This window comes from Lycorma delicatula, chromosome 7 (assembly GCF_047948215.1).
Source record: "Lycorma delicatula isolate Av1 chromosome 7, ASM4794821v1, whole genome shotgun sequence".
NCBI classification, from domain to species: domain Eukaryota; kingdom Metazoa; phylum Arthropoda; class Insecta; order Hemiptera; family Fulgoridae; genus Lycorma; species Lycorma delicatula.
Window position 1 is genome coordinate 81,488,047 of NC_134461.1, and position 24,458 is coordinate 81,512,504.

The following is a 24,458-nucleotide window of genomic DNA, read 5'->3' on the forward strand; positions in this document are numbered from 1 at the left end:
TTTTTCCTTTCCCTACTTCATATAATGATGAAGTATCAAATAAATTATGAATAGACGACTATTTATATGAACAGACATTAAAATTCTCAATTGCTGAATTCTGCTTTACTATTCTATTAATTTGTTTATCTATTACAATATTAATAAATAATGTTTTTCTCTCTATTTCACCCAAAGGTTGATGGACCTTATAGTTTTCTATCAAAGTCAGTCTCTTAAATTCCATGTTTTCCTACCTTCATTTCATTCATAAAACTCTCATCTAGGTTGAAGCTAGTGGTTTCAATCAACATCAACATACTTTTAGTGGCTTTAACAAACATACTTTTTCTTCTTTTTGCGATTGTTGATAGTAATGTTCTTTTCATCCAATCTTTTTAATACCTTCTCATTTCTCATTTTTATCCGTCTAAGAAACCTTACAATTTCTTCTCCAACACTATATCTTTTTCTGTTTTTCTTTTTTTTTTAGGGGCCATGTCTCAGTCAAAAGTGTACATATAAATACTCCAGATTAAAACTTTTCACCAGTTGTTTCCTCATTATCAGAACAATATTCTTTAACGCCAATAAACTTTTCTTTCTGTACAATACTTCATTAGCCTGCACTATTCTACTTTTAACACCTATTAAGCTTCTTCTATCTGATGAAATATACCTTCCCAGACAGTCTAATGCTTATTGCAAATAATTTTGACTTAATAAAAAACTGACTTAAAAAAGAAAATTAATTTACATTAATAATATTAATAAAAGGCTTCTTACATGTATGGTATGCATGGAGGTTGAGTCTCAGCTAAAGCTTGTCTATAGGCCTTAAAACCAAGAGAACTGTCAATAAGTGCACAATACTCTTTCAGTCCTTCTGTTATTTGTTTCTGCCACTCTAATCTTCTGATAGGAGCTGAATCTAAAGCTGATAATAATGCTAAGTATGAATTAAAATTATTAATCTTTCGTAGATGTTTCATTATTTTTATAAATTTCATTATGTATCTTTCCCTATCTTTTGCTTCAGGCTGTTCAAGAATACGTGACCGTGCCCTGAAAAAATAAAAAAAATTAATTAATAATTTAAATAAATATAAAAACTAATAAATTTATCTGTCATAACTAAATGCAAGAAAGTAAGTTAATGGAAAATTTTAAATATCATGTGTCCAATGACATTTTTTAATAGAAATAGAAAAGCATAGGATTACATTCACTATCAAATTACACATTTACTTTATAAAATAAATATATCAATACATTTTTAAATGAAAAAAATAAGTATAATGAGAGTTGATGACAAAAATATTCTGTTAATAAATACAATCTGTTGATAAACATAAAAATTCGCAAGGAAACTTCAAATACAGAATTTATCATAAAACCATTAATTTTAGTCTAGAAAAAAAAATTATGAGTAGTTTTTTTATAAATATTATTGATGCCTGCTAATTTCTAGGAAGAAATTACTCTGTAGCATAATTTCTAAGAAATAAACTAACTTTGCTAGTATAATCATGATAGTACAAAGAATTATTTTATAAATATGATTTATGTTTTCCTTATTTTTAAAATGAGAATTTATCTTGATTGAAGGTTTAGAAAAAAAATTAAATTACTTTGAATTTGGTGTAGAGAAATATGAAGCATTAAAATTAAATTTAAATATAAAATCTGTTTCATATAAGACACTATTATTTACGGCACTTAAACTAGCTATATTAGTAATATACCTACAACAATAAAAAAATAAAAAATTAGCATTCAAGGAATGTAAAAAAACACATTCAAGTTGTAAGGCAGATCAATTTGCATCTGATTTAATGTATGTAAGAACTACACAACAATCAAATGTTTAATTATAAACTGCATGAAAACTACGCTTTATTAACTGTATATTAATAAAAATATAACATCTGCATAACATTATATGAAACCAGTACTGTTTTATAACTATAATGTAACACTAGATTACCATATTAATGACAGGTTATGTATTTAAAAAAAACATATGCACAACTAAAATTAATAAAATCTAAACTAATAAAATTTTAACTTAATTACCACATTTAGGTTGCAGGCCAGAGAAAGAATAATGTGTATACATTCTCCAAGCTCATGATGTCTGCAGAATCACCAAGCCTAGCTTTTTTCTGTGGTTCAAATTTCTTACCAGTAAATTATATAAACTTCTTGTACAATATATTAGAGTGTTTCAAATATCAAAAACTTCTAAGTAATAACACAAGCAGTGTTTTATTATCTACTATTTATTGACTATATAGTACAGGATTATGGATGTTGCATGTTTTCAGTCTGCAAATTGTACATTCTGACTCATCAATAAACTTCTTTTTCTACTTGATTGTTTTCTAAATAACATGTTCTTTACTATTCAGATTTTACTACATGTCCCCCATTATGCTGAAATATTTTTTAACTTTCTAACAAATCAATATATTAATTTTTTTGTGAAAAAATATTTTGTCAAAGAAATCTGTAGGCATGCCTGGTGTGGTTGATGTATGGAATATAAAATTAGTTATACTCTGTGATAACTGTGTTTCAATGTACGTGTTATTCTGTTGCAGAGATTACTTTTTATTTGCTAATACATATAATAAATATACAATTACACCTAAAATGCATAATGATAATTTTTCTCTTCATAAGTAAAAAGTAAACAATATGTAAGTTTTCAACACTAAATTTTTTCATATTATGTGTTTAAAAGAAATATTCAAAAGTTAAAAACTACTACATTGAAATAAAACTATGTGATTATGCACAAAAATCTTTATGTTGTGTCATTTAATATTTTTTATTTTTTTTTTAGTATTAATACTATCATTGAAATTTTTTTAACATTTCATATAGGCATAAAATTGTGTAAGGTTTAAAAGTAGATAAAAAAAAGGATTTTTTTTTCGTTTTTCTTCAGTGTTTTAAAGAAAATATCCAGCAATGAAATCTAATTGTAAAGGTTAACAGAAAACTAGTGAGGAAATAAAATATAACTACTTAAAAGTTTTAATAAAGTTGTAAAACTTAACAGAAATTAAGCTTTTTGGGACTAATGCACTGTAAATCCTAATTTACCCTCTGACTATCTACTTTCACATTGATCACCTGACTGTTAAGACAAATTTCACTCATGTTATATAAATTCCGTGATTTGTCCACATAACGAGAAGAAATAAACTCTGGACACGAATGTGATGAATCAGTCATGTTTATAGAATTCAACAAAACTTAGTTTTAGAACGCTGGTAACATGATTTTATTCTCTCTTATTTCCAGATGTTTGCTGCAATCTATCGACAGTGACAATAATTCACTTTAAAGCCAATAGAATGCAGCACATTTTGGTGAAAGAATGATATTACTCACGTTAACAGGATGATAGTACTCAAATGATAAAATTCTAAAATAAGTTTATGTGACCGTAGTCTGTGCAGACAGTTTACTGCAGTCACAAGCATGACACTAGTTCCGAAAAGGTTAATAATGTAAAAACTAATATAACATAATTATTAAATTTAACTCTTAACTTAAAAAATAAAATAATAATAAAAACAGCTCAACTGATAGGGAAATATAAACTAAAATTATAAAAAAACTGTAGAAAAAATTATAAAAAGAGTAAACTGAAAATGAACTTAAAGGTAAGACAGCAGAAATGATTTCAAATGCTACATTACAATAGTTAACTATTGAAATTTTGCTGAACTCTAACCAGGGTCGATAAAAACAAAATTATACAGATCACAGAATTATACGCACAGCATGGAATGGTAGCCATCCTGCCTGCTTATGTGTAAGCATAGCAATGAATAAGTTAAAATTAAATAAGTGCCTACTTGTTATTTATTTTCATAGAATAAATATATAAATAACACTAACAAAACTCGTTACTAAACTGTATTTTTTGCTTCTTATTTTTAGAATTTCTTCAGTGTATAAAATCTCAATAAATTGTAACTTTTTACGTGGTGTACTGTTTCACATCACGCAAAAAAGGGCTTTACCATCACGTTTTTCTCTTCTTATGAGTGACTAACAGTCCCATCTGATGGGATTGTTAGAACGTAACCTTCAATCTATAAGACTAAAATTTTTTAAATTTATCAATCTGAAAATGTTAAAATTCAAACTAATAAAAAAATCTATTTACCAATATGACATTTTATTGAAGTGTTCAGTAAATCGAGTTAAATTTGGACTTCTTTCTTCATTTTGTTCTTGAGCCCATATTAATACTTCAGGTATTTCTATTTTCATAAAAAGATCTGCATCTAAAAGAGTCATTTGTTCTGCTATTTGTTCGGATTTAAAATCTAATAATGATGATTGTCTGAAAAAAAAATGCAGGCATCAAAAACCAAATTCTTATAAAAATGACTATTTTAAAATTACTTAACTGAATTATAAAAATAACAAATCATTAAATTATCACAAAAAGCCTAAAGGTGTGTTGCTTCTTAATCAAAACACAACATACATTCACATTAAATGTGGGAATGTTTATATGACAATACTATGATTAAAGAAGACTCCACAATTTTACATCAAATAGTTTAATAGTAATACACAAATAAATCTGATCAAGAAAGTGCAACAACACTGGGTAACCAAGAAAATACTGGGTTCTAAAATTCATTTATACATACAATTAAATTTATTATACGAATTCCCTCAGTCATATCTAAATTTCAATCACTATTTAAAAATAAACTTTATTAATTATTACACCTTTAGAACTTTATTTTATAAATAATCTTTAATAAGGAAGATGAGATAATCAAATAAAAAAAAAATAATATAAAATAAAAATAATTTCACACCATTGCCAGAAATTAGAAAAAATTTGGCTGAATCAAGACAACAGGATAATGCCCCATAAAATGTATTGTAATTGTATAATAATGTAATTGCCCTATAAGAATACGTAAAAATGAACTGTGCTTAAAAAATGATTAATAACATTTTATGGAGCATCTCCATGATTCCTTTGTATGCATAAAGGTGATGTCAATATTAATAATACATTTTGGTTTTTAATACAAATTAACAGATAATCTCAGCCACATCTGAAGTGAGTAACGACATGCTTTATTAAAACTAAGAAATATGGAATCAGAGTAAGAATATTGTCTTGTGTATTCCCTCTTAAAAGTAACCTCTATTAAACACCACTGTATGAGATTTATAATAGTAATTAAAACAAAAATTATATCTCTTATAAAGAAAAGAAAACATTAAAAGGTAATAAAGTATGAAGTATGTAAACTTCAGAAATTTTTTTTTGTTAACAGTCAGCATCTTTTACTAATGAAATTGAAAATATAACCAATCATAAAACCCTCAATAGTGTAATTATCATCTCAAGTTACTGATCTACTTTCACTTTTTTGCTAACATCAGTTTTTTGAATTTAATTAAACCATTCAATATCTTTTTAACCAACTTCATAAAAGGAGGTTATCAATTCTATGATCTTTTTTTAATGTATGTTACGCAATATCTCCAATGTTAGTAAACTGATTTTGATAATTTTTTTTTTTAATTGAAAGAGCATATATTCAGGATGGCTCCATACAATTTTTAACCAAATCCAATGATAATCTTAGGAAAAATACCAAAACAAACAAATTTTTAAAGTATGTTATTTAATATCTCAAAGTTAGTAAACTGATATTGATAATTTTTTTTTAAACAAAAGAATATACTTTTGAAATGGCCCCCAAAAATAAAAAAACCCAAATAAAAAAAAAACTGAATGGCTCTACACCTTTAGTTGCTGACTGCTTGCACAGTACAAAAGGAAGAGGTTTTATAAAATAATTTATAAAAAATTAAAATCGACTCAACAAATAATAGTACTAAAAATGTTACATTTTTGAAAAATTAAACAACTATAAATAACTATACAGTTGGGTCAGCTGATTACGATCAAATTCAAATGAAAATCCCTCACTTTACACTGTATTAAAACTAACTTATCTATCATTGCAGAGTATTACTAAAAAAAATATATGTAAAATGAAGGAATATTGTGACAGAGAACAAATTTAAATCGGACGAAAAGTTGACATCGGAATATTCTGACAAAGGTCCTAATCATGTATATCAGCCTAATCGAAATATTCCATCAAAGACTAGAAAGGCGTTATTTTTATATACTACTAGATACCACTAAAAACTGTGAAATAAAATAATTTAAAAAATAAAAACTGCCTTTCAAAAATAATAGTACTAAAATGTTAAAAATAATTATATTTTTACTTATTAAGTAAAAGTATTTATCACAAATAACCATTCTTGAAGTCAGTGCCTGCCAACACAAATTAAACATAAAATTACATAGTTAGTACCTCAACCGACTGCTAGGTGGCTAAACAGGATTCCCACATATAAAATGGAATCAAGAAAATACAAGAGAAGGCATCTCATGATCATACCTCATCTTGATTTTGCTTAGGCATATACTTGGTGATAATATATGTACCTAATCATCTATAAAGTATTCTTATATCATATTTTTATGTCACATTTCATATTTTCATATTTTTTATGTCACATTTTATTGTTATATTATATTTTTGTAGATCTCATTTTATTGTAGTAAAATTTCTATTACCAAAGTTGCATTGTTTGAAGTAGGATTTATATTGTATAGATCATACGTTTATTTTTGTTAACTTGGTTTTTATTTTTACTTTTTAAATAATTTTATTTTATTTAACATTTCATTATTTACATGATTACTATTTTGTATAACAATTTTTAAAATTATTGGTAAATTTATAAATAAAGTAAGAACTATACTGTATCTAAATACAGTATAAGTACAAGTATGTAACAAGTATATATTATTATAATATAAATAAATTCATAGGTAAGAATTCTAAAACATGGTGTAAAGTTTTATAGAAAAAAAAACAACTATTATTATATTGCACCATATCAATTATCTATCAGTGGGTGATCTATCTAACTACACTTCATATGATTTTATAATGAAAAATATCACTGAAGAGTGGGTGTAAAAATGAATTTACAGTAGAACGTACATGAAGTGTAAGAACAACCTCAAATGAATAGTTGTGTAGTCAAGATACATTTATACTTTTTATGTAGTTTTAGAAATGCTGTGTTGCTAATTGAAAAGATCTTCCTTTTCTTTTTCCTGTTTAGCCTCTGGTAATCATCGTTCAGATAATACTTCTGAGGATGAATGAGGATGATTTGTGAGTGTAAATGAAGTGTAGTCTTGAACAGTCTCAGTTCGACCATTCATGAGATGTGTGGTTAATTGAAACCCAACCACCAAAGAACACCGGTATCCACGATCTAGAATTCAAATTCGTGTAAAAATAAATTGAAAAGATCTACAGATTAAAAACATTACTGTAAGTTAGTAACAAATGATAGTGATACAATAAATGTACAAAAAAGAATTATAATTGGACATTTTTCAAAATAAATAATTAAGGTTTCTAAGTGGCTTCAAAATAATTAACTGATTATTTAAAATAATTCATTTTGATTAATATCTTTCAATTCATACCAACAAATGAGAAAAAGAAGAAAATATATTTGAATAAAATTTAAATATTTTCTGCTAGTTATTCAAAATACAATTAGTAAAATTCTTCTAACCTTGTATAGACATTTTGTAAAGTTAGGTTTGTGCTGCAAGGGTAACTCTGTTGTTTTGCTGTATGTTTCTCCAATATTTTAACTCTTAGAGCTTTAGCCATTGTTAAGTCACCACTGCATAATAACTGGTATACAAATTCCATAAGCGTTTGAAGGACTGTCATTTCTAAGTCTGATGTCCTGCAAAAGAAATAATGAAAACTCAAACCAAACAAAACAATTTTGATTTCTAAGGTAATACAGGGGACAATTCATTGAAATATCCAATAAATACTATGCATGGTGAATTTTTATGATAATAATCCCAGAAATGGATAATTAGAAATTAAAAACCTATAAATGAAAATACATCCTGTCCAATTTTACATTTGTTTATGCCATTTAAACATTTTCAAGACGCTTTGAATTTTTTCTTGTTAAATAAAAAAAAAGGCCCAGTTATTATAAATCTATTTGAAAAGACCTTACTCTGGCTGATTGCAGCTCATAAAATCCATAATCAGATTGTTTTAAATTTGAAGTATAATTTTTTTCATGATGTATTAAATAGATTTTTTGAATCTAAGATAACTCAATTATGAATCTTGAATCTACTTAACTAATTTACACAATTTTCAATTTTTTAAGCATATAATAAGGATATAACAACTTCACAATTACTACCTTCATTATAAATTTATATTATAAATGAATTAATTAAAATTTAATTAAATTTTCAATATTATAAATATTAAATGAATTTAATGCCAAAGAAGGGGACACAATGTGGCTAGATTCCTTTTGAACAAACAAGGCAGCATAATCGTAGAATCAAATTTACACTCTATTAATTTTTAAACCTGCTTGCCACATCAATTGTATAACCATAAATTAAAAAAAAATGCACTAAAAAATCACAAATCATAATAAAACTTTTTTCATTATTTCACTTTAATGTTTAATTCAATAAATTCATAGTGAGGCAAACATTTGTTTACTGTGTCTGAATTGATCTGAAATCCAGTAGATGCAAAGTTTTTTAGGGAACACAATATTGCCCACAATCCTTTTAGACAAGAAATTATATCTATACGGAATCTGTTTACTTTTACAACCAAAAGAAATCTGGTTTCATTCAACATGAAATCACATATAAAAACAGAATTAATTTAAATCATAAACTGTGATAAAAATCCGCTTATTAATCAGCTATTCAAAATCAATTTAATGTTTAATTTATGACTCTCAATTCATTATCAAGCCAGTATGAAGTATTTTCTAATGTGTTAGCATTTTGACATTAAGCTGATCCATTTAAATCAGTGTAAAGAATAATGCTTTGAAATTTGGAAGGATTTGGTTACAGATTATAACCATAGTACATCATTTGGGATCACAATTTAAAAAAATCCTATTTTTTATTCTTATTATCTACTGAAATTCTTAAAATGTCAAAAAGTTTTTTTAAGTAAATTAATAAACACAAAACTTATCAAACTAAATTTCTATGAATACTTGAAAATATGAAAATTCATTTTGAGAAAAGTAGACTACACAATTTTTAATCAGATAGTATCACTTCAATTAAAAATCTGATGTAGACACCACATGACTTCCTTGTTTACCTATTAATTTACATATATATATTTTTTGCTGCACTTCATTTAAACTTATTTCGTTTGAAAGTGAGATATGTTCCTCCAATTATTTAATAAAGTGGACAGCTACACAATTGCTGAAATATTAGTTTTTATTAATATCAAATATTTATACAATTAATTCAATAATCTTACATGAAATATTAGGATAGAGCAAAAGTCCCTTTAACATTAATAGAAGATTATAAATATAAAGAGGAAAAAACATTACGACCAAGGAAAGAATATAAAGAGAGAAAATTTGAAAACTAGAGAACGTGTTCATAAATTAAGATCAGAAGAATTATATCAAACCAGAGTGATTAAATGATTGGCAAAAAAAAACCAAATAAATGAAATGATAATCAACTCCGAGTTAGGGAGAATATTGTCCGACAATATCAGAGGAGCAATAAACTAAAAAATAAGAATTTTTTGCAATTTATTAAAGATCAGACATGTATGCCTCAGTATATATATTGTTCTTGTGAGGGTCTATTTTTCAGTCAATCTGTAGTTAACCTTAATGTAAATAAAATTAAACTAGAAAATCCAAAAATAATATGATTCTAAATTATAATTTTCAATAATCAGATGTTTCACCAAATATTTTCCTATACACATATGTAATAATGCCTATTAAATTTACATATACACATTTTTAAAAGTACATAAAATTTTATTTCACTAATAACTTCTGATTTGTTTTCATAGTTTTTTTTTTATTGTTATTACTGATTATAATTTATTGTAAAATGTTTTTTACAATCACGGGTTAATAATTATTAATAAATCAATATATTTAAATTTAAAAAAAAGGATATGTCTGCTTTGAATCGATGTGCCTTCCCCATCTAAGATCCAAATATTTTATTAATTAAAATTTCATTTCGCTATAACTCTGGAAACAATGAAAATAAGTACCACTTATGATATATCGCTGAAAAGCTGCCAATGAGGTCTTATTATTTATTGCAGTTAAGAAAAAATCCAAAATCCGATTTTTTGGGATTTTGGGCTTTTTTGGACACTTTTGGTTTAATCGATTGCAGTCAAAAAGGGAAGTGCACAACTAGATGTTACAACAGTACTAAATCCAAAATTTCTACATCCTTCGGCTAATCGTTTTTGAGTTATGCGAAATACATACGTACAGACGTCACACCAAAACTAGTCAAAATGGATTCAGGGATGGTCAAAACAGATATTTCAGTTGAAATCTGAAAACCAAAGTTTTTCGCAATCACATACTTTCTCTACTTCATACAAGGAAGTAAAAAATATAATCATTGCTTAATCCAAACTTGATTTACAAGTACTAACTGCACCAAAATTAAGCTATTGCAAATACTCATTCATAGTAATATAATAAACAAATGAATGTATTTCAATTGTAAAATGAAAACTTTATTATTATTAATTAAATAAATAATCAAGAGAAATTTGATTTAAAAAATAAATTATTATTACACCAATTAACTCTAATAATGATGTCAGATGAAAAACAATAATTCAAATAAAATAAGCAGAAATAAACATTTTATTAATCATCTCCTCTCTCAATAATCTTTACTACTTTAAAATTTAAAAATAACAGTTTTTGTTTTTATTGTCCATGTAAGTTAGATTTAACAACATTATACAGTTTAAAGAAACTGTCTGATGAAAGTATAGCAATAAACAGCCTGCAATTTTTACCCAATATGATATAACTAATCAGAAGAATGTATATGAAACAACCAATTTTATCTCTTAGAATTTTGAATAAAAAACCCATTTTATGTTTTACAACCCATTTATGATCTAGAATGTGTTTCTGGAATATTTTATATTCAGCTGATTTACTGCAGCTGAATATATTTTTTTAAAACATAAAAAAAAATTGTTTTTAGCTAAAACTATTTGGTTTTTGGTGATGCAGCCCTCAAAAAAGTGAAAAATCTCTAGGCCTTTAAATGAATTTTGTCAATCAGAATTTCACTGAATGAAGAAATTATCAGCCTGAAGCATCTAAATGTATAATTTATTAATTTTTTCTGCAGCTTGGCAGCACAATATAATTTTTATATTATAATAAAACTTTTGTTTACTAAAAGATAAAACAATATTATTTACATCATTTTTAGTTTAAATATAATTTCTTGTAATAATCTACATTTGCATTTGAAAATGTTACTAAGAATGTAATTACAAACATTTTTTTACAGATCCAAATTTTTTTAATTACTAATCGTAAGAAGCAGAAATCATACAAAAGTATTCATGAAAATCAAACAAAGAAAAACAATAATGAGGATTTAGATTAAATAGAAATTAATTATCGTTTAAAAGTTGTTAAAATCAGAACAAGATAAAATATTTTTTTAAATGCAATAAATACAATGTAAGTAATTTTTAAATATAAAATATAGACCAAAAGTAATACAAAATATTTTTATACTTGCATCAATATTGGAATATTTATAAATTGAAAATAAATTGCAACTTAGTGTTGTACAACTAAAATCACTGTAATTAAATCTCATGTGGCATAAGTACAAGCATCTACTACTACAATAGTCATACAAAGTGGTTAAAAATCTGTGAAGAGCACACACTATTTTTTTCTTAAAGTGGCTTTATTATTAACTATTATTCATCAGCACTGGTTTTACGTACCATTTTAAAAATTTGTACTGTTCATACAAGTGCAATAATATATTTTCTTTAAATATGTTTTTTCTTTATAAATTAAATTTATTTAAAAATAATAAAACAATTGCCAGCCTCTGTGGCGCAAGTGGTAGTGTCTCTGCTTTTCACCAGGAGGTCCTGGGTTCGAATCCTGGTCAGGCATGGCATTTTTCATGCACTACATAATTTTCATTTGGGCTAAATGATTAATAGCGGTTGATGCCTGCATCTCATTAAATAAAAATAAAATAAAACAGTTTACTTTAAAATCTTTGATTTACTCTTTATAAGCCAGATTAATTATAAATTTATCTTTGAAAAGAATTATGTAATTTCTGGGCAACAACAAACTATTTAATCAAATTATTATCCCAATTTATTACTATAATTATTTATATTAGTATACAATAAATTCTGGTTTAAACATTCTTATATAACTTAGCACACTTAAAATTATACGTATAATTTGCAAAATAAAACTTACGTTAAATCACTAACAACTCGAACCAAAAGTGAGAAGGCTTCTCTTGCAGCTCGTTGCTTAACTGAATCTGAAGATGAAGAAAACTTTTCATGTCGCCTACAAAGTTTTTCAATACAATCTAATGGAGATAAAAACGTACGATATGTAGTAAGAAATGCCTCTTGATACAAGAAGTCTAAAAAAAAATAAAAAAAAACATGTATCACTTTTAATGTATATAAATAAAGCAGTATTATTAAGCTATATTTAAATATATAATTATATATTTAAATATAAGGAATGAAGTAACTGATGAATTGATGAATTAGCTTGAATTTACTGGAATCAATAAATAAAAAATAAATAATGTCATTGTTTTTTAAAACAGATGTAGTTATTTAGGGAGATAACACAGCAGGAGAAGGGAGACGGAGGGAAGGAGATATATAATTTAGTTGTACTTTATTCACATATAAATAAAAAGATTTTACTTTAACATGCTACCTGTTAACAGTAAGGTAGAAAATTGATTAGGAGCATTTAAACGGAAGATATATTCCTGGTGCTATGGCGTAAGTAACACTGAGGCTTCATTGTTTTGACCTTATAGTTTTAAGAGTATTATAAACTTTTTATGTAACTCTTCCAGTGTGATAAATGTTTGGATATATAGACTTAGAATATCTAATCACCTACATGGTTTAAAATTATTAGTTTAAATAGTTTATCATCCTCATATGTTTAATATAAGAAAAAAAAAACTGTATCATGAATCATCTATAAACACATTATGTTTAGTTTAAAAGTAATATGCTTTTCATTATTATCAGGCACTAACAATATTTACAAATATGTTGGTCTCTTTTAATTAACAATCTGTATATTTTGGTTGTTTCTTGTCATATCGTTCATTTGTTTCTTGTATATTTTTGTTTTTATTAAGTTTATTGTAAAAATAAATTAGGTCGATAACCCTCAACACTGCTTTTTTCTGCAGAAGTACATAGTTTCCATACAAAAATTTTTATTTTGAAGCAATATTCTACTTATCTGATTTATTACAATTAAGAATAAAATCTATGCAACTTACTTTTATTTTATTTATTTAGTATCTCATTTTTACAATATGTTGTTCTGCCAGACTGGAGTCTGATGATTTTAACAGTCATTACAATTCCAAGAATTACAAAATTTATAAAAATTTCAATTTACAAAAAAAGTATTAACAACTGAACCAAAAGTTAAATAACAAAAGACAAAGCAAAGTTGTGAATTAATAGATTTGTAATTAATGAGATATTGTCTTTCTTGGAATCAGTTATTAGTTGATTAAAGACAAAGCTAGAGTAAATTAAATACTCTCATGCATGTGAAAGGACATGCACACATACATACAAATATACACGTATATCAAGCACTTAGATTATATTATTGCTGTTGAGAAAACAAATTAAGTGCAAAACGAAACATGTCACTGAAAAGTCGTAACACTAAAGGAATTTCGAATCTGTAATACTTAACCATATTGAAGTAAGTTTATTTTAAAACATGTTTGGTGAGCCATTAAATTGTAGTTAAATATTTTTTTGCAATAAAATGAAAGTATACTGCTCTCCATTTCATTAAATGAGGTAATTTCTTAACCGATTTCTGTAATTACTATTAGATTTAGTCATGATGTACATCTTTCTGTGAGTTGCATATGAATGCAGAACAATTTTCACTTATTCCACATTATTAAATATTTTAATAATAAATAACAAACAATTTAATATAACATACATTTAACTGGTAATAAGTTATTAGAATGGAACAAAGCGATAACTCAATTTAAGGTGTTTTCAATTAATTCCCTTGGTTTTAACAGTTTACAGCTTACTTTTGCATATCTAAGTAACAGTTAGAGGTGACTTAACTTTCTCATGTCTGTAATTGAAATAAATACAGTATTTAGTATGAAAGTGTTGTTTTATAAACTGTATTCACCCTAGTACATACAGTTAATTTATAAATTGTTCACGGAAATAAATAAAAAATACAAATATATATTTCTTAATCTACTGTGTTTTTTAATATTAATGTTTTTATATTTCCACTTCAGTCAAATTATATATTTAAATTTCTGTAACTTTCATATTAAATGTCTTTTAAAGCTTTACAATTTTTTTTTTACTCGAAATCTCTGTTTTATTTTTTAAGCAATAGAATATTACAATAACTGAAGTTTTCTATTTTCTCTCTAGGGTTAATCAAGTGCTAAAACTATCACAGATAATTTTATTTACACTATAATTGTACAAGCAGTATAACATACAATAACTATATATTAATTAAATACTCAAGTAGAAAGTAAATTTATTTTAATTTAAACAGAAAATAATAATAAAATCACACCAACACACAAAGGAGCTACTACATAAACTACACAATTTAAAAAACATAAAATGTAAAAATTTAATTATCACAGCAATAAAAGTTCAGCTACATGTTTAATTTAAAAAATACAAAGAAACAGGTAATTACTGCAAAAACAATCTTCAATATTATAAAACAAGGTAAGAATAACATATGATTGTTCAATAACTGTTGTTGGGATAACATTAAATTCATGTATTACTTGGGTGATATTTTAAGAATGAAATCAACTCTAAAGCTACGTAACTCAACAAACAGCTATGTAAAAAAAGAAAGGTTTAATGAGATTACCTTATTTTTATCTCTTATATTTTTTTTTTAATGGACCTTGTGTGTAGATGTTACAAATCAATCTACCACCATCTCAATATTTTACGTTAAAATATATTCAAGATTTTATTAACAGTTAAGAATAGATTATTTATCAAGCAAGTTTTATTAGAAATTGTTGAGAGGATCAAATGTAATATACATAAATAAATAGCCAAAATATCAAACAGTAACACATTAGGATAATATCTAATTTGCTTCAGTTTTAGCAAAACAAAAAAGCATAATGATAAATGGACTATTACAATAAATGCACTGACAAAATTTTAATTGGATGTTTATATATAGATAAAATGAAAAATTCATTCACCTGTTTCCTTTTCTTCTGGTTGAAAGCACAATAATTAAAACAAATAAAAATAACTAATTATAATAACGTTAGCATGGAATGTAGAATTAATATGTTAATATAAAAGTGTATTTTAAATAAACATGTATAGATGCATATATATACACACACACACACACACATCTGATCATAAATACCATGTCTCAAAATGAATATTACGGTTTTAAAGCTATGTTATATTTCTTGAGTTTAACGGACAATGATTAATTATACATGAAATGAAAGAGCAACTAAAACAGTTTTAGCTATGCACACTAATTAACTGTTTCCCATATCACCTGCTTGAAAGTGCTAGTAGCAAAGGCGACCCCCTCAATAGAAAGCATTCTGTATTTTGTAGTTTGTAAAGTGTGAATCTGTTACCATTCAACATCTGTTCTGTTTGAAATTCCATGTGATCCCTGAGTGATAATACATTTGTAGATGGTATAAACAATTTGAAACCACTGGCTGTATTAGTAAAGGAAAGAATACAGGACGACCGAATGTGTCTGAAGGCAATGTTGAACATGTAAGAGTCTTTTGTGTATAGTCCTAGGAAGGCCAGCTGCGAATTAGCTGCTATTAGCAGTGATATCTGTGTGGATGGTTTTAAGGAAATGTTTATAACTGCGTTCATATCATTTACAGTGATTACAAGCTCTAAAGCCTACAGATTACGGTTTGCGTGCTAGCTTCGCAAATGAAATGATGCACTGTGACGATGAAGACTTTCTTTATTGTGTTGTATTCAGTGATAAATCAACATTTCATGTTAATGGAAAAGTAAGCACATAACGTGTGTATCTGGGGATCAAAAAATCCTAACAAAATATTTCAGTGTGAACGAGACTTCCCAAAACTGAACGTCTTTTGTGCCATATCCTGATAGCAAGTTTACAGACTGTTGTTTTCACGGAAAAAATGTGTCTGGAACAAACTCTCTTGATTTGCTACAACTATGGTTCTTTCCTCAACTGCAATACATTTATAGTTATACAGTGGCATAATGCTGTACATGATTAGTTAAATGAAATTCTCCCTTGGTCGCTGGGGCCCAGACTACAGGGCTTGTTTGGCATGGCCTCCACATTTGTCTTATCTGATCATGTGCAATTTTTTTCTTTGGGGATTAAAAAGGGTCAAGTGTATGTGCCATTATTACCAGCTGACCTACCCTACTTGAGATGCAGGATTGAAGTAGCCGTCACATCAATTATTCCAGACTTGCTGATTTAAGTATGGGATGAACTCTCCTATCAGCTGGATGTATGCCATGTGATGAATGGTGCTCACACTGAACACTTATAGGAGAAACTGTGAGTTGCTCTTTCATTTCATGTATAATTTATAAATGTAAGTAAAACTTAATAAATGCTACGTAACTTTGAAACCCTGATATTCATTTTGAAACATACAGTATAATAGCTGCAAAAGTGTTTTGTTTTCAAAAAAGAATTTTATTGCTGAATTAATAATAAATGCAAATTATAATATGAGTAAAAAAATGATGCTAAAGACGATATTGAAAGGGATACTCCTCTATTTTTTGAGTTCAGTTCAAATACTGTGTTTGGTAGTAAAATTATTATTATTATTACAAATTATTAGTGATAATAAATTTAATATAGTACAAACAATGTTCATAAAGTTATAAATAGATATACAGTAGTTAACAAAGTATCACAATCTTTAAATAACTTATCAACAGCTAAACACAAAAAAATAAAGTTTAGCAAAAGCTTCTACTTAATATGATCTGGTTTTTGATACGATACTAATTTTTGATCATTTTTTGGAGTGTACTCCAGACAGCTTTGAAATTAGTTTTGTGAATAATATTAAATGGCTGCCCTTTTAGTTAGGATTATTGAAATCAAATTTTTATGCCAAAATTTTTGTTTTTAATGCCTTTTACAATGTCACAGCTCTACTTTACATTAACATTTTTTTATTGCTTTCTTTGTAGCAGCTTGGGGGTGGATGATCTTGTATTGAAAAACAAACCATTTTGAGGTAGGAGTATCCGCAAAATTTCATTTTTCTCTGTTTAAGTCTTAAAAAGTTATTTTAAAACTGACATTCTTTGTTAAAATTATATATACATTACACCATGTACATCAAGATGCAATAAAAAAAGTGTACCCCACTATTCATTTTCAGATACTACTTAAAAAAAAATTCTATGAATAAATTGACAATTTCTCTTTTATTTTCCTTTTGTTTACCATTTTGCATTTTTTAAAGTAAAATTTATACCTCAAGATCAGAGAGAGGAATCAATAAAATGTTTGGTACACATATTTACACCATCTTTTTCTAATAAATAAAAGTCATTAGTTTTAACAAGATACATTTTCTAAAATAAGCCTTTCACTGTAAACAAAATTACATCCTATTTCTGAAAATTGATTAACAAACAGTCGAGTTGTTACAGAGAATTGATTATTATAAATGTTATTGTCAAACCCATAAATAGAATACAAAGACGGCAGTACACTGACATCCAACCAACACTACGTTTCATTATGATGATAATACTGATAGAATGTGATGTCATAAAAAAAAATACCTGTATAATCTTACCTATTTTTAACTTGTCTTATTTTTCTGATTAAAAAAATATAATTTTTTTAGTTTCCAAAAAATGCATTTAGAATGCATCACTATAATTAAGAAATACAAGTTTAAAAAAAAATACAACTTAAAAAATTAAACAATTTAATAATAAAAACATACCATTTTTATTTGCTTTGGTAGCATGTATAATAAGTGCATCGGGATGCCCACCCCGAATATCTGGACCCTCTTCATCAGCTTTCTTGAATACAAGAAACCTTGATATATCAAGTTCACTTAGAGGACTATCTGGAGGAGGAAGACTTGTTTTATTAACTTCCTCATCAACTGCAGTGCCATTTGTTAATAGTGATGGTAATTCCACCCTCTGTAACGGACTACGATGTGGGCTAACAGAGCCCTCCCTATTAAAAAAAAAAGAACAAGAATATGGATTATCTTAAACATCATACATCAATTACATTTCATATTAGTAAGTTTCAAAACATGAAAGATATTGTAAGTAGGTTTCAATACATACATGTAAAATATGTGTTGGATAACATTACATTGAATTTTAGGTTTTAAGTTATTAATTGGTATTACATATGCTTAAAATAACCTGATAGGTACAAAATTCATGTTTTGAATGATAGGAATATGAGATGTAAAGCTCAATAATATTCCATGGAAAGAACTGGATCCCCTGCAACCCTGACCTGGCAACTTTAACACCTTAAAAAAATTCCTCAGTTTCATCATTGTAAAATGATGATGATTTACAAAATGGTGACTGATTTCTATAAGAATAGAATACAAATGCTCTTGCTGTGTTTCAAGTGTCACAATAATGATGAAATTATGCTGAAAAAATTTTGAAAGTTTGTAGAATTTAATAAAAATACAGATTTAAAAATATAGTTATCTTTTTATAACAGCCTAACAGAACTCACTTTCTGGACTACTTTCATGAACAAAAAGGTGCCAGGATAAACTGTGAATACTTGTAATTCACCTGTACTGACTCACAAGCATTTTCTACATTTACATCTTAACAATTATAATACCAGTTTATAAGTAAAATAATGGAAGGTATTAAAACTGAAATTTATTTGTATGAGAGAAAATCAGGCCACGGCTTTATGAAAATTAAAAGTTACAGATGAAATAAGAGAGTATGAACTTATTTTAATAAAAGAAAATACCACACTTGTACAATTATAATTATTAAAAAAAAATATCATACCAAATTTAAAATATGTGCCATGGGTAGTCACAAAACAGCTCTAATAGTTTATAAATTACAATATAAACTAGTCAAATGCTGGTACAAGGAAAAATTTACAATTTTCAATAAATAACTTTATTGCTAACTTCAGTCATGATCAAGTATTGCAAATTGATAAGAAATGAATTAAAATAAGTAAAATTATACTTACTTAACAGTACTAATTTCTGGTGTTACACTATGACTTATCACAGAAGGTGGTGGTGGGGGGGACGCAGGTGGTGGACTTGTTGTTGAAGAACGATGTCTACCAAGTTTTGGAGGAAGTGCAGGAGGTAAACCGACATTATCATAGCCACTACTTCCACCTCCACTAAAACCTCCAGGTGATATGCTTCTGTTATCATGACTATAAATACAAACAACAATAAGATTATCACATTTTAATCTCAAAAAACAGCTCATATCAAAATTTTATAAGCAAATATTACTAATGTGTTCTTTATCTTAAGAGTTTATTTTTTAAATATTTAACCTTATTACAAATTTATATATAATAAACATATATTTAATAATATATCAAATCCTTTCTGAAACTTTGACCAAGGTTGGATTAGACATTTGTTAGCAACTTAAAATTCCATGATTTGTAAAGTTTTAATTACCTTAATAAAGTAAATATTTTAATATATCTATTTGGAAGAACAGGTAATATAAAAATAGTGTTAAGACTCCTAGGATTTGAACCAATTGCTTCACTTTTCTTGGGCAGTCTCATATAGGTCTGTAAAAGAAGCATGAAGAAGTAATTTCCTTGAAGACTGATCACAACTGGCTTGTGTGAATTTTGCATACTTTTCCTTTTTTATGATTCTGCATGGTGTTTTGATATGGAGGTGGTTTACCAAAGGTCAATAATATATTTATAAGCTTTATTTAAACAGAAGGGGGTGATTGTTTATCTTGGGAGTTTGAATCATTGTTAACCTCTTTTTAAGAAACTTAAATCTTAATCTTAACTTCATTTATATTAGGGAATGCTTGGTTTGATACAAATAAGAACTACCTGGCTTTCTAAGAAGATATGTTATCTACATGCACAATACATATACTAGGAACCAGCTAAACACACCTTAGTGCAGATCGGAAAGTTTCTAAATTATTATTAATTAGAGCCTTTATTAATAATCATTTCAAAAGTTGCAAGAGACTGATAAAAAAATTTTCAAGATAAGAGAGACAAATTAATTGATAAAAAGTGAATTACTTTTTAAAAAAATTGATGAGGTTTTGAGGGTATGTCATCAATTACAGTGTGAATGTTAAAATTCAAAAGCAATCTTAATGTCTTTGAATAAATTAATTTTCATATTATTCATTATCAGTCAATTTTTTGGTTTAAGAAGTAGTTGTTATCATCAATTGAGTTGACTGTGGCCAGAATTACTAATTATCAGTACACAAAATAAAATGAAATAATTAAGTGCAACTTGCTCTCTAATCTGTAAACAAAAAAAAATTGTGATGTGCTAGGAAAGAAGGCAGGCGATTTAGACAAAGTACTTTTGTGGTAGAAAAAGAGGATTAATTTAGAAATAACTTAAATCTTTTTCAACTTGTTTAATTTTAAACAAGTTCAGAAATTAATTACATAATGTAATAAAATCACACCAGTTAAAAATGCATAAAAAAAATTAATAACAAGCAATTGTATATTTATGTTGCACGATATTAAGTAATTCTGCAATTACAGTTCTTCATATAATGAAAAACCCCTAATTTTCTAAAATTAAAAGATGGAAATGAGTCACGTGAAGAAAAGGAATTTTACTGATGTGTATTAACATGTTATTTTGTTAGTTCTCTTGATCCAAAATTTGCTTCTTCCTTTGGATAGTGCTATTTTGAATTCCAACCAACCAGCTCTTACTATATTTCATTTAGTGTTTTTCCAAGAATACAGTTCTACAGCATGTATTTAAGATTTAAAAAATACAGCTTTTCTTTTATTGTCTAATCTACTTAAAGAACCCCATTATAATATTTTTTTCTGAATATTTTGGCTGAAGATTTCTGTTTATTTTACACTGTGCTAAGTAGTTTAGTTTTTACTTATTATTTTTATGTTATTTTAAATTTGTCATATTTATTAACTTTAGGGAAATAATTATCCATAAAATTAAGACAATTAATATATGTTCACAGCCATATAAGTTTCCTGGAAATAAAGGCAGAAAAAATAAAATCAACAATCTCTAAACATATAAAACAATTACTTAAGAAGAAAAACAGGAAATTTTGAATCTAAGATAAATAGATGTGATAGTAAATAAAATAGCTATTTAACTAAATAAGCAATACAATATAGTTAATAAGCAATTTAACTATAAGCAATTTAAAAAAAAAAGTACAAGTATGAAAAAGTAACTGATACCACTGAAGAAAATTAAAATTGAAATGGCTTAAACCAGCAGTGGAAATAATATTAATGAAATCAGCTTGTGTCTCTTAATAGGTATTTATTTATACAAAGGATACTTAATAGGAATTATTTATACAAAGGCATTGTCAACATTTTAGAAGTTAATGTAAAAGTGATGTGAAACTGAGAAATACTGTCTTGTAAAGACAATATTTGCATATGTTGTTTTCTTGTAAAGTCAGGTCACAGAACATTAAAATAATAGGTGAGTTGCAAGCGAAGATGTTTTAGCCAATGAAGGTTATCCTGACACATTAGCTACAGTATCATAAAAAGAAAACAATAGATTATTTATAACATGTCAATGAAATAGATCTCTACTGAAAACACAATGCCATCAAAGATACATGCAAAGAAAAACAAAGTGTGCCTGGTTTTAAGCCAATGACACCACATGACAAAGTTTCTTTGCAATATAGAATGATATTGAACCCAACTTGTCAACTGATATATTTTAATTTAACTTCACCAAAAAAAAGAAAAAAATAAATAAAAGATTACATTGAAGGAGGATCTATTTGTAATCATGTCTTCAACATGGGTGTGGAACGCTATGAGCTTGTTTTATGTATGACTATTTCCTAGAAATGAATTAGGTCATTATTTAGCAGGTGCGTACTGTACCAATAAAAACCCTAAACACCCTTTAAAGTATCTCTTAAAAATTTTCCTAAGGAGTTTAACCCCCTTTAACTTTCCTTCAAGTACCCAAAAAATATAAGTATATAAATATTTTATTGTATACTATAACTGACATACCTAGGACTAGTATGTGTAACCATGTCAAAAGAACATGACTGCGCAGAACTTAATGTTATTTGATGCTGTTGCCATTCAGCTTGCTTTAAAGTATATGTATGAAGAGAATGCCTTAAAAATTCACTTGTATTTGGCTGGGAGCAATTACCAAACATTTCCATGTAAGCCATAACTGTAACAATTAAAACATAATTTTTTAGCAAGTTTAAAGTATATCAGTAAAAAAAAGAGATCAACATTTTTTCTTTAAATTTTAAACCTATAAAAACAAAATACTTTTATTTAATATGAAGATTATAAAAAAGTTATAGATAAAAAGTACTTGAGTATCTCAATTTAGCTATTGCTATGTAGTGGAAAACTTAACATCAAAAAAATAATATAACAATAATTAATTAAAAAGGGTAAGTAAATTCATTTAACAATCATAATAGTCATCTATTTTACTTTAAAAATGATATTTTCTTGTAATCAGTCATTTGACTAGTTTGATGCTATTCTCCATTCTCGGCTAATCTTTAACCTCAACATATTTATTACAGCCTGCAATCTCATTTATTTTCTATCCTATACATACTCCTCTGAAACCAAAATAAACTTATGCCTTAATATATGTTTCATCAACCTACTTTGTCTCTTTACAAGATTCTCCCATAAATTATTCTTTTCTCTTCATTTGAAGACCAAAGACCTTTTCATTTTAAACCATGTAATTATTTATTTAGTGTTTTGACCATATCATTCTGTGATATATTTTAAACACCATTATTCTTTTCCTTTCTAGCTTTTCTACTGACCATGAAGTTCTATTATTAATTTCTATGGCTACATAACTTTCTTTTTTTTAAATTTCTTAAATGTGTATTTGATGCTTTTGTGCATTTTCTACAACTAAAAACAAGTATTTTTTCTTTCTCATTTCTTAACTGTGTAAATTTGATACAAGAGCTTGCTTATACAACTTTACTTCTTCCTTTTAATTTCTTCCTTAATTAATAAAATGTACAATAACTAGTTGATCAGTAATTGGGACTCAGTATATAATTTAAAAATACTAATTTTTGTGGATATATATTTTTAAACAGAAGAATATGCTTCTTAAAACGAAAAGATACTGCTGATCAATCAAAATATCCTCGATAGGGCAACTTCAGTGCTGTATAGGTTTTTTATAACAACTAATGGCAGCATTTATGGATTCAGTACAGATTTCCGGCCAATAACCATACACATAACAGTAATAATAAAAACGACAACATGTAATAATGTTTCTTATAAGTACAGAAAAAAAATCAACACAACTCGCAAAATAAATATCATAAATAATTTAAACTGTATATATTTTTTTTATTATTACTCCTTTTACAATGGATAACAAAAAAAACTAGTTCTTTTACAATTATAAATTCAATGTAACGGGTAATAATAAAATATTTTTTCCAGAATAACAAAAATCCTATACATTGCAGAAAAAAGTTAATCTGTTAAAAGTAGGAATTTATGAAGATCTTTAACACTACTGTACATTACAAATTCAATGTAATATTATTAATTAAATGATAGTGCTCTGAATTAAAATTCTATGAATGAGTTTATGATTTTATATTCTCATTCAACTTTTTTTTCAACCTATTAATTATACAATTGTATTAAAGTAAATATTAAAACATGAACAGTAAGAACTTTAATTTTACCTAAATCATACCTAAATTTTGGAGAAAATAATTTTAAAATAAAGACAGTGAAATAAACTGACCTACATTTCTTATTAAAACTAATTATTTTAACAGATAGTTTAAAATAAAACAATGCTACAAAAAGATCCTCATCTGTAAATGTTCAAGTAACATGCAAAACTATTTAAAACCCTTAACAACTGTGCATTTCTCTAAATAAGAGAATTTAAGTGTAATGCTAATAAGCATGTAAATTAACTACAGTTGATAACATCT

General features: G+C 26.4%; 1 protein-coding gene across 8 annotated transcripts in view; it reads right to left on the minus strand.

Annotated features, from left to right (window-relative positions):
* C3G (C3G guanyl-nucleotide exchange factor) overlaps positions 1-24,458 on the minus strand; it is a 260,568-nt gene that overhangs the window by 38,981 nt on the left and 197,129 nt on the right. For all 8 annotated transcript variants that reach the window (XM_075370566.1, XM_075370568.1, XM_075370572.1 and 5 more), the window contains 7 exons: positions 22,507-22,678; positions 19,477-19,674; positions 18,218-18,462; positions 12,427-12,601; positions 7,654-7,833; positions 4,166-4,345; positions 766-1,044 (listed from right to left, as the gene is read on the minus strand). In XM_075370566.1, coding sequence (XP_075226681.1) covers positions 766-1,044; positions 4,166-4,345; positions 7,654-7,833; positions 12,427-12,601; positions 18,218-18,462; positions 19,477-19,674; positions 22,507-22,678 — 1,429 coding nt within the window. The remainder of the gene's footprint in view (positions 1-765; positions 1,045-4,165; positions 4,346-7,653; positions 7,834-12,426; positions 12,602-18,217; positions 18,463-19,476; positions 19,675-22,506; positions 22,679-24,458) is intronic.